At 37.8% G+C, this 16,124-nt stretch overlaps 1 protein-coding gene across 1 annotated transcript in view; it reads right to left on the bottom strand.

Annotated features, from left to right (window-relative positions):
- Positions 1–16,124, bottom strand: part of ULK4 (unc-51 like kinase 4) — a 660,820-nt gene that overhangs the window by 622,484 nt on the left and 22,212 nt on the right. Inside the window, exons 6-9 of the mRNA XM_044679671.1 lie at positions 13,330–13,431; positions 11,447–11,530; positions 5,502–5,577; positions 2,330–2,425 (exon numbers count right to left, since the gene is read on the bottom strand). Coding sequence (XP_044535606.1) covers positions 2,330–2,425; positions 5,502–5,577; positions 11,447–11,530; positions 13,330–13,431 — 358 coding nt within the window. The remainder of the gene's footprint in view (positions 1–2,329; positions 2,426–5,501; positions 5,578–11,446; positions 11,531–13,329; positions 13,432–16,124) is intronic.

Here is a 16,124-nt window from a genome sequence, read left to right on the forward strand (position 1 = left end):
GAGAACACAAACACAACACGTCAAGGGAAGCTAGACCAGAGAATGGAGACAGAGAGCGGCAGTGCAGTTTGGAAATGGGTCAGGGCAACATAAGGCAGAAGCCCAGCTCCTGGGGGCCCTGGCAGGAGACAGAATGATCATCCCCATTTTACAGATGAGAAAACCAAAGTTCACCAACGTAAAGGAGGCCCCTCAAAGACAAATTATAACAGGTGGAGGCTCAGACCCTGGTCTTTGTTTCCAAGTCCAGCCGCTGTCCTCCATTCTATCCTTTTAAAAGTTCAGAGCTCGGGGATCTGAAAGCCCTCACCGAAGAGCCATCTTCTCCTATGCTGATTTCTCGCTATCTGGGAAGGACGACCATCACTGCTACCAGATACGCGGGCAGAGCTAGATGTGAATAAATGTACACACAATGTGGGCACAGACCCTGCTCTTCCAGATTCCTCAAACTCTCATTTCTCAGGGGGAATGTCCTCTGCTGCCACTGCAGATGGCAGAAAGGTTGGCCTGTGGCCATGCCTCGATCACTATTGCATTCAAAGCCATCCCAGCATGAAGAAGTCTGAAGAATCTGCATGAAGTGAATACCATCACTGCCATTTCTGCGTCTATCCCAAGGATGGCCTCTTGGATCTTTTCACGGGACCTACTAGCCCTTCAGGGAACCTGACCAACTCCATCCAACATCCCTTTTCATGGTTTACTTGGAAGGAAAATCTTCATTTTTACTTTACACATGAAATAAATGACTAGTCAGGAAAGAAATCAGAACGCTTCCAGAGGTAGGAGTGAACAATGTGATCCCACAGACAGAACATTCACTGGCTCTGGAGTCAGAGGACCTGGGTTCAAATCCTGCCTTAGGATACTTAACTAACTAGGTGTCCAAAGAGCAAACTTCACTGGGCTGTGGGTAGTAGAACCAGGCTGGCTCAAAGGCCTGTTCTAGGGAGGAGAGAAGGGGGAGAAAGGGAGGGGAGGAGGGAGAGGCCTGAACAAATGACAGGTTCACCAGAGACCCAATAACGTGAGGGAAAATAAAGTGTCCATAAGGTATGGATCATCCCTGCTCCAGGCATGGCAGCCGAGTGTCAGGCTCAGGGTGACGGCGTGCATTTACCCATCAAACTAAATAGGAAAACCCCGGATTGGTGAGTAGATGGGCCGTTTCCAAATCTCTTTTCTAGAATATCTGAAGACATTTGAGCGTTATGTTAGTGGGTGATTTCTTCTTACAATTCACTAGCCGGCTCCTAGCTTACAGAATCAGGAGCTGTTGTGTAAGCTACAGCCCGGCAATCATACTTTCTCTTTACATCAAGCTTCTGAGGGTTCGAAATGCTTTCACAACCCTCGTCTCCTTGGAGCCTCCTCGCCTGCCTCTAAAAGGAGAGAAGTGAGATCTGTAGCGACTCCCTCCTTTTATAAACGAGGCGAACAGAGGCTGCGTTTGCCCAGCACCGGCCATCTAGGTGATGCCCGACGGGGCGCAGGTGCTTTCCACTCCGTCAGAGAGTGTCCCGGCTAGACTCCAAGCTCCGGGGCCTGGGGCTTCTTTGGGCACAGGGGAATACCGGGGACTCTTTATCGATAGCAGATGATTGTAAAATGAGGAAACAAAAAGCACTCGTGTGAATGTGCAGATATGAGAGAGTGTGTGTGTGTGTGTGTGTGTGTGTGTGTGTGTGTGTGTAGAGCGATGCGGATGGAGATGTGCATCTATGTCAAGCCTACATCTGCACAGATACAGATACACAAACACATAAATCACACATTGCAAATACATATACACACATGTGTAAAGATGTGGATACACGTATCTACAAGCATACCCTTACACATACATGTGGCTGTATGCACATACATCTGTGTTTACACATACACACATATATCCCGCTATCTACTTCTATTGTACACAAGTACATAAATACATACACACAGATGCAGACATGGACAGATATAAATAGATGAGACTGCCCTATCTGGAAAGGAATATCGATTCATATTCACATTATGGACTTAGGCAAAAATGTCATATAACAGAGCACGATGGGGATTCAAGTGTTCACAACTATACTTTCTGCAAAGAATTAACTGTCTAAACCAGGGGTCAGCAATGAATGGCTCTCGAGCCATATCTGGCTCCACCTCCTGACTGGCCAGTCCAGGCAGAGCCCCAGGATGTGCCCCAGGGGGCCCTTCAGCCCCCGCCCCATATTCCAGGATCTTCCACCTCCATCCTCCTCCTTCCGCAGGCATTTATGGCTCTCACGGCCAAAAAAGGTTGCCGACCGTTAGTCTAAACCCTCCTGAGCAAGGAACTTACTTAAAGTTGGCATCTTGAGTATTTGGAGAATCATGATCTTCTTTCTTGAAAGCTTCCTTCCAAAAGGGATGCTGTAATACTTCTGTCCAAGACAATCTATGGAAAACAAGAGAATAAAGACTCAAACTGATACCAAGATCATTCCCAGAATGTCTCCTAAGTACTTAGCATAGTTGAGCAATTACCTCATCACTAAGTTCTCCTTCCAAAGAACTGTGATTTTATCTCATGAACTCAGGAAGATGGCTGTCCTCCCTATCTAGCTTCTCAAGTTGCTGGGACTTTAAAAATGTGTCCCCTGATGGCCAGCCTTCTTTAGGATGAGCCTCCCAGGCAGAGACACAGCAGCCATCATTGGGGCAAGACTGAAGGCCCCTCCAGCTTGGTAGACGCTACTAGAACTAGCCCTCGCTACACAAATTAGAAAAGAACTACAGTGGAGGAATTTATAATTACTTTCCCTTAAATATAAAAGAGTTTTTTTAACTTTCCCTTTAATTCTCTTCTTAAGATGCTATACATGCTAAATAAACAAACCCTTGGAGAAAATATCCAGAAGTCTCAGTCAGTCCAAAATGGAACAGTTTATAAAGTATTACAATCCCAGAGATCAAGATCTGTTAATGGCCTGTTCCAAGTTCAATTTAAAATCTCAAAGAGTCTACAAAGAATTATATATTAGTGTGAATGACTTTTAAATGTGCAATTATGTGGTCAGGACTCAAGTATTAGAAAGAATTTGTTCAAATATGTCACACAAGAGGCCAGACATTTATTCCACAAGGTTGTCATTGTTTAAAATATTTTAAGATGTCCTCTTTCGGGAATAATCTTAAGAACCACTTACTGAGACATAACAGAGAAGTGGCCTCATTACTTCAGAGTCATCCCCTTAATTTCTGAATCCAGTTTGATCATCTACCTTATTTATAAAATGTGGCTCTGAAAAACTCATGTTTTCACATATGCCAAAATATTTATAGCAACACATCTCATGGTGACATAAAACTAAAAACAAAGTTGGAGAATAACTTTAAAAAAAAACTGTGATGGATGAAATAGCAAATCAAAAAACTCAAGAGAAGGACTGGAAAACTTGTACAACTGATGCAGAGTAAACTGGGCAGAACCAAGATGACTGTCATCATATAGATGAAAATAGAGGAAGTCAGCTCAACTCTGAATAACTGCAATGACTAAATTGTTTCAGGACCACATACAATGGAGCATGTCTCCCTCCTCAAGGGAGAGTTGAGGGGCTCCAAAGCAGAATGTTGCATGTGCTGTTAGTAGTTCTTACCCTTGAGTTGGTGAACCATATTTTTTTATTATTATTATATGATAACTGTTTTCATTGTGATTAGTTTCCTTGGTAATCCTTTGTGTTTTATTTTATACATGTGCAAGCATTACTCAGGGAATGAGTCCAGAGGCTTCAACAGCCTGCCAAAGTGACCCAGGACCCAAAAAAAGGTTAAGAGCTGATGTACAGAGAAAACTTTCAGCTAAAAAAAAACAGTTTACCTTCTAGAGAAAATTGATGCTATCTTTTATTAAGAAAAATCCTATTAGTTTTATGATTTTTAATGTTCTTTAAAGAATGTTGAATTAATACGTCCATAATAGCCTTGGGCTTCATAATAGAATACCTCTGACAAAAGAAGGTGGGATTATGATTCCTCAAACCATAACTCTACCTACTATTACAGCTGCCTCTATACATAAAAAACCAACAAATAGTATTATAATGGGATAAGTTATGCTTTGATGAGAAAAATCATATTCTAGTTATTCAGCAAGTAAGTTTGTATGTTTATATGTTGCAATAAAAGAGCTCGATTTTATAACACTGATATCTCCACTCAAATCACTCATTCAGAAAAAGAACCGTCGCCATTTTATTTTATTTTACTTTTTTTAAAAAACCTTACCTTCTGTCTTAGAATCAGTACTGTGTATTGGTTCTAAGGCAGAAGAGTGGTAAGGGCTAGGCAATGGGGGTTAAGTAACTTGCCCTGGTTCATACAGCTAGGAAGTTTCTGAAGCCAAATTTGAACCCAAGACCTCCTGTCTCTAGGCCCAGCTCTCAATCCACTGAGCCACCTAACTGCCCCCTCCATCGCCATTTTAAAGACACATCCTCATAGGGCAAGGAAGGCAATGATACAATTTCAGTAATGGCCAGACTTCTTTTCCACAATCCCTTCTTAAACATGCTTCAGCTTTGCAATAGATTCATTTATACTATGATTCAAATCATGCCTCCCACTTACAAAGATACATAGAATCACAATTTTGGAGAGGGACAGGACCTTAAATAATGACATTCCAACCACTATCTTCCAGGTGAGATAACAGGAGCGCAAGTAGATTCAATGCTTTGTCCTATGTCATATGGGTGGCGAAGTAGGGGCAAATCAGGGGCTAAATTCCCAAGTCCCATTCCAATGATCTTCCCGCCATTGTTTATAGCATATAACTCTTACTACAAGATGAAGAATGTGCAATTCGGGCCCTATCTTTATCCCCAAGCACCAGCATCATACATACTTATTATGTCCATTATCTCTTTGGCTCTTACAGACACTAGAGTAATACATGTGCTATATATCACAAACACACACGATATACATACATAAGAGCAGAAACTATATCTTTATTTTTTTGATCACCCAATTTTCAGGTACCCCCCTCCCTCCACAGGAAATAATAATATTCACTGAAGTGAAATGAATTAAACTACCTTTCAGTAAACATTTATTGCAATACATTTTTAAGTATTAGGATTTCATATAGCTGTGTTTTCTCCATAAAGACAGCATTCCTTATGAAGGTCTGAACTCCAATTCACCAGAGTGACATATATCTGACCGGACCCTGAGAAAGGGAAATATTCTATCTGGGTTCAAGAGTTAGAATTTATTCACTCCACTGGGATTTGACATGGAATGTAAAGACAAAATAATTTGCTTTACGTTACTATAGCCAAAAATACTACTGAAAAGCAAGAAAATTGACTCTCTTCTCAGGGCTATTTGAAAAGAAAATCAGAAGTAGTCCCCAAAGAATAATTCTGCATTAAGAACATCTCTATTCTAAGACCGGGGTGGGGGGGGGGGAGATGAAGATGCACCAAAAGAAGCATTATGAGTTGGTAACAAAATACTCTTACCTTTTTTGAGGCTCCTTTTGAAGCAATCCATTAAGTAAACTAGCAAATTCAGATGATGCTTCAGGAAGAACATTATCTATAGGAAAATTAAAATTTCAGATATTGAAAAATTAAAATAAGCAAAAATGTGAAAATTTATTGGTAGACATGTCAATATTTCTAACAGGAAAAATGTGAATAGTATTTATATATCAGTTGATTAAAATGACATCATTCAGTGGTAAAAGAAGAAAAAAGTAATTTTTAAAAAAAACATTTTATCCAAGGGTATAAATTTGTACAGTTCTAAAATTCCCAAATGAGTTATTTATTTATATTTCTCATCACTTGTAATTAATCATCTGCCTTGCAAACATATAGCTCTCTCCAACTACTAAGCATTTTTTACTCTTTCATGTACTTCCTTTGATTTACTTTCCTGTACAATTAGGTAAGATTCAAATATTTGTATCCATTTACACTAAATTTTATTCATAACACACATGACCATTAATTTGGTTCAATTTTGGGTCCAGAACATTGCCTCTCTGCACTGACTATGTAAGCTATATATGCCATGAAGGATCAGATTTATGATTTGGCCATTTAGTTGCCTATCATAGTCTGGAGAGTCAGCAATCATTCTTTTCTTCATTCTCCTTCTGTGCATAATTAGGCCAGATACAGATCTCATTTAGAACACTTTGCCATTTTCAAAGATTTGATGGAATTAGGACAACGTCATATACAAACAAGACGATCTCCACCTCTAGAGAAACCATTGCAATTAGACACTGCATAGGAACAACCTCCACAACTGTATTAGACATCTTTGGTGTGCATTCATGCCTATTTTATTCCCTGCCTATCAAAATGGGGAATAGAGGAGAATGCACTGATTGATGCTGGGGAACTGAATAGAGTACAAATGACTCCAAGCTCTCCAAGAACAAAAGTACATCTTCTTAAAAGCAATATTCTACCAGTATTAAAGGTATAGACAATTCAAATGGCAAAGTGAAAGTGCATGATGGGTTAGGACAATCTACAATCTATTACCAATTAATAACTGCTTTAGAAAAAATGGCACAAGAGATGGATCCAGAGGTGCATTACTTAAAAAGAAGGTGGCTGATAATGTGCCAGAAGCAAAAGAAAAGAGACAGCTATCTCATGTATTCAATAAATATCCAAAAAATGAGGAGAGAGCTAGAAGAAGGTCTCTAGAATGAGGGATAGACCCCCTGCAGAAGATTTGTGAGAAAGCATAGACAAGAGCTACGCATCATGAGAAGGCAGGGAAGTATTACATGGATGGAGGGAGAACTCACAGTGCTAAAAAGCCAGAGAACCATTAAAGTAAGTCATCATGAAATACAGTACATTACAACAGAATTTCTCAAACTGTGTTCCACTAAGACCAAAAGTTCTGCAATGTACTCTAGAGGACTCCACTAAGGAAAATGTTTGTAATGGTAAACTAGCACATACAACAAACTCCACTCTTTGCTCTTTATGTCAGCTGTACATTTATAAATGCGAGCATTCTTCCAAGGGGCAGAACCACTGCAAATTAATCTATAAATATCCACAACTGCAGAAGATGATTGTGGCATAAATTTAGAATCAAAGAATCAAAGAATTAAAGAGTTACTAGAAATTACTCCAACCAATAACTGAAAAGGAACCCGAACCCTCACTTCAAATACATGGTAAATAGTCATCTAGCTTTTGCTTGAAATTTCCTGGTTAGAGAGGGATTCATTATCTCCCAGGGCAGCCCATTCTCCTTTAAGATACTTCTGTTAGAAAGATTTTCCTTCCATCATGTTTAATTCTCCCTCTCTGCATCTTCTACCTATAATTCCTAGTGCTGCCCTCAGAGGTCAAACAGAAGCCTAATCCGTCATGAAAATCTATTAGATACCTAAGCCAATCATGTCTTCTCTGCAGACTAAACCATGTAAATCCCTTCAGTTTACCCCATGTGGCAGGGTATTGATGTCTTCTACCATGCAGATTACCCTCCTTATATGCTCCCTTGCCCCCTCCACGTCTTCCCTACATGACAATACTCTTAGTCTAGGCAAAGAAATGGGACACTTTTGAGAAAAGTTTTTAAAAATTCCTCTGAATTTGAAGCAGAGGTCGGGGAAAGATACCCAAAGATTTGAAGATGTGGTGTAGAAGAGGTGATGGAGTTAACAATGTGTGCATCTGGTTTTCTCAGGGAAAGTGGGGGTAAGATCACCTAGTCAAAGAGAAGGGATAAGTTGTATCACTAGGGGTTTAAAGGAAGTTTAAAAGGTTATAATCAGAGCCTATACACAAGGTTCTTGAGAGTCAATGAGATAAGAAAAATAGCTGGGCAGCAATGAGGGCCCACTTAAAAAAAATTAGATGTCACAGAATTCTGGTAGAACCTGTGAGGACAGTTTTACTACTTCTCTAGGAATGTTTTAAGGCAAAAGAACAGAGCAGAGAGCAGAGCAGATGGGCAGGCAAGAGTGAGAGCTGTAGCAGGTAGGCTAGTGACAGGATCTTGAGGGGAGTGATGGAAAAATTGGAGGAATTAGCAATGGAAGCTAGAAGTAGGTTTATACAGAGTGAGGCAGACGGTTATCATCAGAAAGAATTCTGGAATCATTAGGGGTAGCTAAGATACAGGTGTAACTCATGAGAATTAATGAAGTAAAAAACCAGGATGTTTGACTGGGCATTTTGGGGTTGTAACGGAGAAGAAGGCTGGGAACCAGGCGCTCAACTTCTGAAAAAGAGGCAGAAATCACCTGAAGCGAAGGTCTGCACAGACTGCCAGAGACAGATGGAGTAAACTTCAAAGGGGCAATACTAGTGGGGGAAGGGGCAATGAGCTCTGGAGTATGCCAACTCCTCCTGTTGACCCTGAATGTCAAGGACATAAGGATGGAAAGAATGACAAGAAATGAAGAAAGTCAAGCTACTATGACAAACCCAAGATGGAAAGAGAACAAGAGGAAAAGAGTCAGAACACAAAAGGGCATCAGTTAACAATAAAGCAGGAAGTCTTTTTGGAAAGGGAGGTTAGAAGAGGTCAGAGCCAGGGAAAATCTTCTGTTGTCCTTTAAACTGACAATAATGTGGAAACAGAGAGCAAAGACAAGGAAGTTTTACCTTTTTGCACCAGCAGAGGGAGACTAAATCACAGGAATTAGGAAGCATTTTGCATTTGCAAAAGAATGCTCCCTTGGAACAAAAACTCCCCATTTGCTAGTCCCTGCCTGCTTTCCATTGGCTTTACAGTTGCCTGATTTTTTTCCCTAAAAGATTCAATTCAGTAGGAAAATGTTTTTGGCTGATAACTGTCAAGATACATGTTCATATATTAAAGAGTGTTAACTATAAAGGTCTCATTAATGTAAGGAAAAGACTGTCACCAGCAATCAATCACACTGCCTTAACACATGAGCTTCTGTTTTAGATTTTGATTACATCTCCCCAGGATGGCTGTGAACATGCCTACTAAAACCTACTTGAGAGGACTAAAGAAGTTTCCTGGACTTGATTATTTATCAACCCAGATGGGCTCAAGCAATTATGAATCTCTGTCATTCCTCTATCCTGGATTCCCCCCGCCAAAAAAAATTAGGAGATCAATCAGGTAGCCAGCCATTTGAAGAAACCCTAAAAGACCTGAGGGAGGGAGGGAGGGAGGGAGGGAGGGAAGAAGGGAAGGAAGGAAGGAAGGAAGGAAGGAAGGAAGGAAGGAAGGAAGGAAGGAAGGAAGGAAGGAAGGAAGGAAGGAAAGGAAGGGAAGGAAGGAAGGAAGGAAGGGAAGGAAGGGAAGGAAGGAAGGGAAGGAAGGGAATGAGGAAGGAAGGGAGGGAGGGAGGGTAAGAAAAAGGTCAAATCACAAACCCAGAAAAAAGAAAACTACCCTAAAATTTCTATAGACAAAGCCTCAAAGGAAAATATAGCTTGGATACAAGTTCAGTTTGAATTCTTGGAATAGTTAAAGCAATAGTTTTTTGATAAGAGTTTTTAAGTTTTTGTTTTATGGGGTTTTTTAATAAATGAGAGTACAAGTGGAAAAAGTGGGGAAAAAATTAAATTTCAGGAAGGAAAAGGAATGGCAGCTTGGCAGGTTGGCACAAGGGATATAAAATCTTACTTAAGCAATGAATTCTCTGATATTAAAATGAACCAAATAAAAGCTAATGATTCCATGAGCCAATAAGAGTTAACCCTAAGTCCTGGTAAGGAAAAAACCTATATACCTTCACAATCTACCATCACTGAGAGCTATAAGAACTCATTACAGTTGTATAGAGCTATAACCATGGAGGAGGTAAAGTTATATGACCCAGCCTCTAGAAAGAGAAAAGGAAATTAATTCAACAATATCTAGTTGCTAGAATTCTGAGACTCAGACTCATAATGAGAGAAGAAGCACTGGAGGCAGAGGAAGATGAAAAAGATTTCATGCCAGCCTCTTTGAAATAGAATCATTGGGATCCAGAACAATTCTGAGGGACTTATGAAAAAGAATGCCATCCACCTCCAGAGAAAGAACTGCTAGAGTATAAATGCAGATAAAAACATATAACTTATTGCTTATTTATTTGGTTATAAGTTTTAGGGTTTTGGTTTTATAGAATTATCGATTTAAAAATGAATAATATGGAAATATGTTTTGCATGATAATACATGAATAACTTAGATTGAATTGCTTTGCCAGCACTGAGAGGGGGGAGGAAAGAAAAGGAGACAATCTGGATTATATAACTTTGGAAAACTCATGTGGAAATTTGTTATTCAAATAATTAAAAAAATAAAAAGGGAATCATTAGGAGCAGCTAAGTGGCTCAATGTATCAATAGAGTATCAGGCCTGGACACAGGAGGTCTGGGATTCATTCAAATCTAGCCTCATATACTTTCTAGCTGTGTGATCCTGGGCAAGTCACTTAACCCAAATGCCTAGATTTTACACTCTTCTGCCTTGGAACTGATACTCGGCATCAATTTTAAGGGAGAAGGAAGAGAAGAAGAAAAGAATCATTTCTAAGGCCCAACAGCTAAAAGAACAGAAACAAATCAAGACTCATAAAAAAAAAAAACTGGGACTTTGCCTTTGCTATTACTGTAAGTTATTCCACACGGTGCCAGTCTGATGGGAAGAAAAATGCCTCTCTAGCAATGACAAATTCAATTCCCTTCCCAAGGGGCTCAATACCAGAAAAAGACAGTAAGAGTCTGAAGCACTGTATAGGAAGAGGGAAGTCAGAACTGACTGCAGAGGGAGTACAATTATATCCTTTACTGGTGGGCTAAAATAAATAATAAAAACTGAGTATTTGCATGGGAATTTTTACCCACACATAATTGAGTTAAATTCAATAACACTTATTAAACAAACTCCTATAATGTGTGAGACACTGTGATGGTGATACAAAGACAAACATGAAAATCCAAACTACAAGGGCATATACTCCTTCCAGATCTAATAAATAAACAAACAAACAAACGAATGAATGAATGATTCTATACTGAACAATCTATGAGCCTGAGAATAAATTCCTTTATTTTCTGTAGTTCTATTTTAGCTTGGAGATGTTTGCACTACAATTAAACACAGATAACTGAACTGATCTAGGTAATATAACAATGTTAAAATTTTTAACATTCTAAACATCACTTTGGTTATGAGAGTATCAAATATTTCCTACAGTTTCGAGCTAATGGCTAAAAAAAGACTATTAAGAGACTATTAGTTGTGCTATTAAAATAAGCTTTTCCCATTTCTCTACCTCAGAGTATTGTATTAAAGAGAGTATTATAATGCTCCCCAAAGATTCCAGCAAACCTTTTGAATAAAAATGAGCAACAGTGAAAATAAGTTTATTCTTTAAGTTGTGAAACCAAGTAAGAATTATTATGAAGGTTCAAGAAGCATTAAGTAAACAAATGTGATGTGAAATAGTTTACCTTTTGGTATAGGTGGCAAAAAATCTTGATATAAAATCTGTTCAACCAAGGAAGAAAAACTTTCTGAGAAGAATGGCGGTCTTCCTAAAAGAAGACAAAATCATTTGCAAAATTAGGTAATAGTTTGCTATCAACAAACTTTCCAAACCAATCTTAAGCTGCAATTATTAGGACTATCCAATACATGTTGATATGAGGACCAAATTTTCTAATTTGGTTATTATTATATTATGCACATAATATAACATATTATATTATATCCAAATAATATTATTTGGACAATAATTTAATGTCCAAAATAAGAGAAGCGATAGTTTCATTGTACTCTTGCCATTAGATTGTAAGCTATTTGAGGGCAAGGGCTGTCTTGTTTGTTTGTTTGTTCAAACTTGGATTTGTTTCCCCAGAACTTAGTTTGGTACCCAGCATACAGTATGGGCTAATAAATGTTTGATTGATTTCTTGTCCTGATTAGACCACCTAGTCAATTTCTAGGGAACCCATTTTAAAAAAGGCATCAACAAGCTGAAGCTCATCCCATAAAGGGTATTCACAATAATGGGAGGACTGGAATCCACACAAGAATCAGTGGAAGAAATCAAATAAGTTTAGCCTGGAGAAGATAAAATTGGGTTTAGGAGAGGAGAAAAGTAGGACCACCCTGACAGCTGTCCATGTGAAAGGAAAAGGAATCACATTAGTTCTGATTAGCACCAAGGACCAATGAGAGAAAAATAAAAAGAGGCAGATTTCAACAAAAACTTCCTAACTGATATAATCATACATAAATGGAATAGGTTGCCTTTGGAAGACAAGTTATTAATGCTTAATCTGATTTTTTCTCCCTAATATGAAAACAGCCTTTATTTTTGTATTTTGAAATGTTTTTTTCTAAAAAAAAAATCCTCTACGGGTCAAACAGGTGCCCTGTTTCTCGGCTAATCGACATTTCCACCCATTCTTTGTGAGCTACCAAGGACCCAGATCTCTATTCTGCCTACAGAGCCAGACCACGAAGGCTCTGGCCTTTTGGCCTTCTAACCAACACATTTGACTAGACTTTGCTGACCTGTGTTTTTATCTCAATGGTCCAGTTAGTGTCAGGTTATGTAGCTAGAATATTCTCAGGCAGAGGCAGAGAATAAATTAGAGTAGCCCAATTTTATTGGGAACAAAGAGACCCGTGAGGGTTTTGGAGGGGTTTGGAGTTAGAACTAATAGGATTTAGGAATCTCCTCTGTTTCCCTGGTCCACACCCCATCCTGAGTTTCTCAAATAAACAAAGATCTGTTTTTTACATCCTTCTGAGAAGTCAGATAGTGTTGTCTGCAACCCACAGGATTTGAGGCCTACCACTTGGCTCCATACCGTGGGCAGATCACATCGGGTCTACAGCGCTGGTCCAACTCACAATCTATTTCCTAGAGATTTTATAAGGTTCCCTCACTTATTTCAGAGGCAAGAAATGAATCAGAGTTCTCCTAAATCCAAGACTAGTCTTATATTTTCTGTGACATAGTGCTTTTTAGTACATTATGTAACTGTATACACATATAAATAACTATAGAAGAGGGGAGAGGAGAGGAGAAAAGAGGAGAGGAGGGCAGAGGAGAGAAGAAGAGGGAAAGGGAGAGAGAAGAGAGAACCTCTAAATACACCTGTACTTGATAAACTATCCAGTTGATTTAGGTAAATTCATGTAATTCAAATAAAAAGTCGGTCAAACCAATTACTATCTTAAAAGTAGGCCATTTGGTCAAATAATTGATTTTATTAAATATTCTCTCAACTTAGCAGTCCCTCAACAAATAAGCTTGACATTATGAACATTCATGAGGTATATACTAGTTATTTAAGTAGAAATTTAAAGAAAAATAAATTACCTGAAAACATTTCATAAAGCAGACAACCCAAAGACCAGAGATCACTTGCTATGGAGAAGTCCATCCCCCTTATAACTTCTGGAGCAGTGTAGATAGGAGAACCTACAGTCAAAGTACAAATTACAGGCCAACAATATTCAGTGCAAACTTTCCTGTGAGTCCCAAAATAATTTATCTGGGGGAGAATGAGATTAATAAAAGGGAATATAAGAGGCAAATGAATAATGAAGCCTGAACTATTCAATTAGAGAAACTGAATGCTTCTTACATTTATTCTAATTGGAAAGTTTGAGTTTAAAAATAGAATTTGGTAAATTACTATGAGAACTTTATTTTTTAAAAGATAGTGAGTAATTATGGAAATAAAAGCATTTTTCCTAGGTTTATTAGTTTGAATCCCATTTAAATTGTTAAAATTCAAAATAATACTTAAAATTCATAAGCATCTTATGTATATTCTTTCTTAAGCTAATAACATATTGGCAAGACAAAAAACCCTAAAATAATACCTATAATATACATACATTCTTTTCTCTAGGAAGCATGCATTAAAGCTACTTTTTAAAAAAAAATCCAAACAGCATCAATAAATTTTCAGCATTTCTTATTAGTGACCCTTCTGGCCAAGCCCAATCTTCAAAGTCAGAGTCTGGTTCTGAAGTTCTGCTCTGCCTTTCTCTTGTTGTATAGTTAACACTGAATTACATGAACATTATTGAAATTTCTTAGAAGTATCACAAAAAGCATTATATAAACTCAAAACGTATTTGGCCATTGGCTCTAAGAAGACCAAAAAATTAATACTCTATTAAGTTGCCAAAAGAGTAGTTTTTAGCAAATATTTCATGTGTGTTTTCTTTTTCCATCTCCTATCTACCAGATGTTCATTAAAGGTTTTACTGCTACATCTGAAATGAGATAATAAATCTGTCTTCCCAAATTACAACTGTTGCATTTACTGGCCTCACTGTTGCCATTATAATTATTTCTTAAGGGAGATAGCATACGCTGGAAATGGCTAAACCCTACCACGTTTTTTTTTTTTCTGAAACAATTACTATGGTACGTATGTTTGCCTTACAAAAATGAGAATTCAACAGATAATTATTCTATAAAAATGTAAATAAGTCTATCAAACCAAAACACATCAGACTAAAGAAAAGTTATAAGAAGCCAATGCAAAGATTTTCCTTGTATTCAATGGAAAATATATATATATAAAATCCTAAATGTATAATTACTTAGTAAAAATTCACTTTTATACAACTTATTTCTATGAAAAAGTTTATGAAGAAAATAAGTGACCAAAAATATTTAAAAGGTGTTTATGAACTTTAATGTTATTTTGAAGTTTAACAGCTTATGGGTATTCAAACTAATTAAGATGAAGAAAAAAAATAGTGGGATGTTTTAACTTGCATAATTATCAAATATGTTTTTAATAAAATTCTTGTGGTAATTTACCAAATTCTAGTTTTTAAAAAATTTATTCAAAAATCTTAAGAATTGATTTTATCCCAACAAATTCCATTAAAATTGAATTTTTCTGAGAACATGTGAATAAAGCATCTCATTTAGGTGGTTCCTCCCACATATTTCCTCTAACCAAATATAATCACTTCCCTATTTGCACTTGTAGATCTTTGACTGTCTAAAGTGAAAGCTGATGAAGGCCTGAACTAGGTTGGTGTCTATGTGAATGCAAGGAAAAGAAAGCAGATGAGATATTCTATTATAGTAGAGGCACGATTTGGAAATGATAGGTATAGTGAGAGTCAAGTCAAGAATAACACCAAGATTGTGAGCCTGAGTACCTCAGAGAATGATCATACCTCCAATAATAATAGGGAAGTTTGGAAGAGGGATTGGGGAAAAAATAATGAGTTCTATGTTGAACATAATGAGTGAGACACACCTATGAAACAGTTTTGTATATCCAAAGATAGTTGGTAATGGGAGCTGTAGCTAAGGAGGGAGTCTAGGAGTGGATATATGAATCTGGGAATCATCTGAATAGAGAGGATGATAATTGAACCCATATGAGCTAATTAAGACTACCAAGTGAGAAAGGATAGAAGGGGGAAAAAAGACTCCAGCAGAGAACCCTGAGAAGACAGTCATGGTTAGTGGACGTGACTTAAATGAAGAACCAATAAAAGAAAATCAGAAAGAATGGTCAGTCAGAGATGAACCAGGAACAAGCAGCCCCATGCAAATCTTGACCAGAGAGAGCGTCCAGAAGAGGAGGGTTATTGAAAGGGCCAAACACAGACAAGACCTTTAGTTCTGGCAATTAAAAAAGAAATACTGGTAACTTTGGAAAGAGAATTTTCATTTGAAAGATAAGGTTGGAAACCAGACTCAGAGAGTTCAGAAGGAAGGGGGAGGAAAGGAAGTGTACCAAGTAGAGATGACTTTCTCAACCATGAAGGTAAGAAGTATAGAAGAGCTAGTGGGGAGGGTAGGATCAAATGAGAATTTTTATTTTCTTATAGGGGAGAAATATATGAAGATAAAAAGAAAAGAAAAAAGACATAGCTAAGTTTAAGAATGGCAGGTGTAGACGGAATAGGGAGGAAAGATGTATATGTCAATGGAAACAGTGATAGAAAATCTGCCATACTGGATGAAATCACTCTGATAGCTAGATTTAGTCCACAGTCCCCAAAGCTTCTTATGTCATTATACTTTTATATCTAGTATGAAGACTGTAGGTAGTAAACGCAATGTCTGGTGGACAAAAATCATTATTTTGAGTTATGTAGGTTAGTCATTTAAGTTTGTAATAATATGAA

The sequence above is a fragment of the Gracilinanus agilis genome, chromosome 5, assembly GCF_016433145.1.
Source record: "Gracilinanus agilis isolate LMUSP501 chromosome 5, AgileGrace, whole genome shotgun sequence".
Taxonomy (NCBI): Eukaryota; Metazoa; Chordata; class Mammalia; order Didelphimorphia; family Didelphidae; genus Gracilinanus; species Gracilinanus agilis.